General features: G+C 64.7%; 2 protein-coding genes across 2 annotated transcripts in view; both read left to right on the forward strand.

The window, feature by feature from the left end:
* LOC109506810 (antithrombin-III-like) overlaps nt 1–580 on the forward strand; it is a 23,151-nt gene extending 22,571 nt beyond the window's left edge. The window contains exons 6-7 of the mRNA XM_019855786.1: nt 90–179; nt 238–580. Coding sequence (XP_019711345.1) covers nt 90–179; nt 238–435 — 288 coding nt within the window. The 3' untranslated portion in view covers nt 436–580. The remainder of the gene's footprint in view (nt 1–89; nt 180–237) is intronic.
* A 264-nt stretch (nt 581–844) lies between these two features.
* Nucleotides 845–1,623, forward strand: LOC109506811 (antithrombin-III-like; the record flags this gene model as incomplete). Its single annotated transcript, XM_019855787.1, has 3 exons — nt 845–1,044; nt 1,291–1,465; nt 1,604–1,623. Coding segments are annotated over exons 1-3 (330 nt in total), but the record flags the coding sequence as incomplete, so codon positions are not given.
* Between the last annotated feature and the right edge of the window lie 5 nt (nt 1,624–1,628).

The following is a 1,628-nucleotide window of genomic DNA, read 5'->3' on the forward strand; positions in this document are numbered from 1 at the left end:
GGCGCGTCCACCTCCGCCGTGTGCGCGCGCATGTGCATGGACGACTTTGATTGTGCGCGTGTCCAAGTTGTGCAGTGAGAGTGTACTAAGGCGCGTGCGTGTTGCGTTCAGGGCTCCTGGACGGCGGCGGCGGCGGCGGCGTTTCCGTCAGCGACGCCTTCCACAAAGCCTTCCTGGAGGTGCGTTCCGCGTCCGATCGGCGGCTTTTCGCGTCCTCTGACGCGTGCCCGCGCGCAGGTGAACGAGCTGGGCAGCGAGGCGTCGGCGTCCTCCGCCGCGGTGGCGTCGGGAAGATCCATCAAGTTGGACGCCCAGGTGCTGCGGGCCGATCGGCCCTTCCTGCTGCTGATCCGCGAGAAGACCATCGACGCCTTCCTCTTCGTGGGCCGCGTGGCGCGCCCCTGCCGACCGCGCGCCGCCGGCCCACGTCCTTGAAGCGACGCGCCTTCGCCGTCGCCGCGAGAAGAATCGATCCGACGACAAAGGAGCCTTTCAAGTGGACAGCGCGTCCTCGTTTCAGTGTTGCGCTCAATAAAAGTGACGCGGCAAACGCACTCCAAAGACTTCAAGCCGGCTGAGCCGTACTCGGTCGGCGATTCTTTAAGCGCGCGCGGGGGCGAGGCGGCAACGATTGTATCCGAGTGGGCTCTGGAGAGGAAAGAAACGGACAAAGGCTCCCAAGGTTGAAGAACGAGTCAGGTCGCGAGACTCTCAAGGCTGAGGAAGGTGGCAAGTACGAAGCTCTGCAGAGGAGTGAAGGGGGGAAGACGACTTGGCGGCTATGGAGATTCAAAATATGGTCCAAAAACACACGCGCACAATTTCCTTTTTATTTGTTGCGAGTTCCACGAGGAGGACGCGTACGTGGCCCCCTTCCACGTGGACGCGCGGCGCCACTGTTCCGTGCAGATGATGTTCCAGGAAAACACCTTCCGTTACGCCCGCCTGCCGGCGTACGGCCTCCGGCTGTTGGAGATGGATTACCGCGGCCGGGACTTCAGCCTGACGGTGCTGCTGCCGGACAGGGGCCGCTCCCTGGCGCAGGTGAGGCGTGCGGCCGCCGACGACGACGCCTTTGAGCCCCGCCTCCTGCTGTGTGTGTGTTGAGGTGGGAGGACCAAGGCGCGCGTGCGCATTGCTGAGAAACTCCGGACCGCGTAGCGCCATCGCCACGGCGCAACGTTGGGGGTGTCCGTGCGGCGAGAGGCGGGATCGCGTGAGGTAAGATGTCGGGTTGAGGTGTTGTGGTTTTGCGCAAGTGAGCTGCGTGTGCGTATGTATGCGGCGCAGGTGGAGGCGGAGCTCGATCTTGCCACGCTCAGCGTGTGGCTGGAGCAGATGGTGGAGACGCGCGTGTCGGTGCACCTTCCGCGATTTCGGCTGGAGGACAGCGTCCGCCTCAAGGAGGCGCTCACCGCGCTCGGACTGCGCGACATCTTCAGCCCGCAGAACGCCAGCCTGCCAGGTGGGGGCGCCGCCGCCGCCGCGTCCGCGCGCGTCTACTTGTGTCGTGTGCGCGCGCATGTGCATGGACGACTTTGATTGTGCGCGTGTCCAAGTTGTGCAGTGAGAGTGTACTAAGGCGCGTGCGTGTTGCGTTCAGGGCTCCTGGACGGCGGCGGCGGGGG

Source organism: Hippocampus comes, unplaced genomic scaffold, assembly GCF_001891065.2.
Source record: "Hippocampus comes isolate QL1 unplaced genomic scaffold, H_comes_QL1_v1.1 scaffold463, whole genome shotgun sequence".
Taxonomy (NCBI): domain Eukaryota; kingdom Metazoa; phylum Chordata; class Actinopteri; order Syngnathiformes; family Syngnathidae; genus Hippocampus; species Hippocampus comes.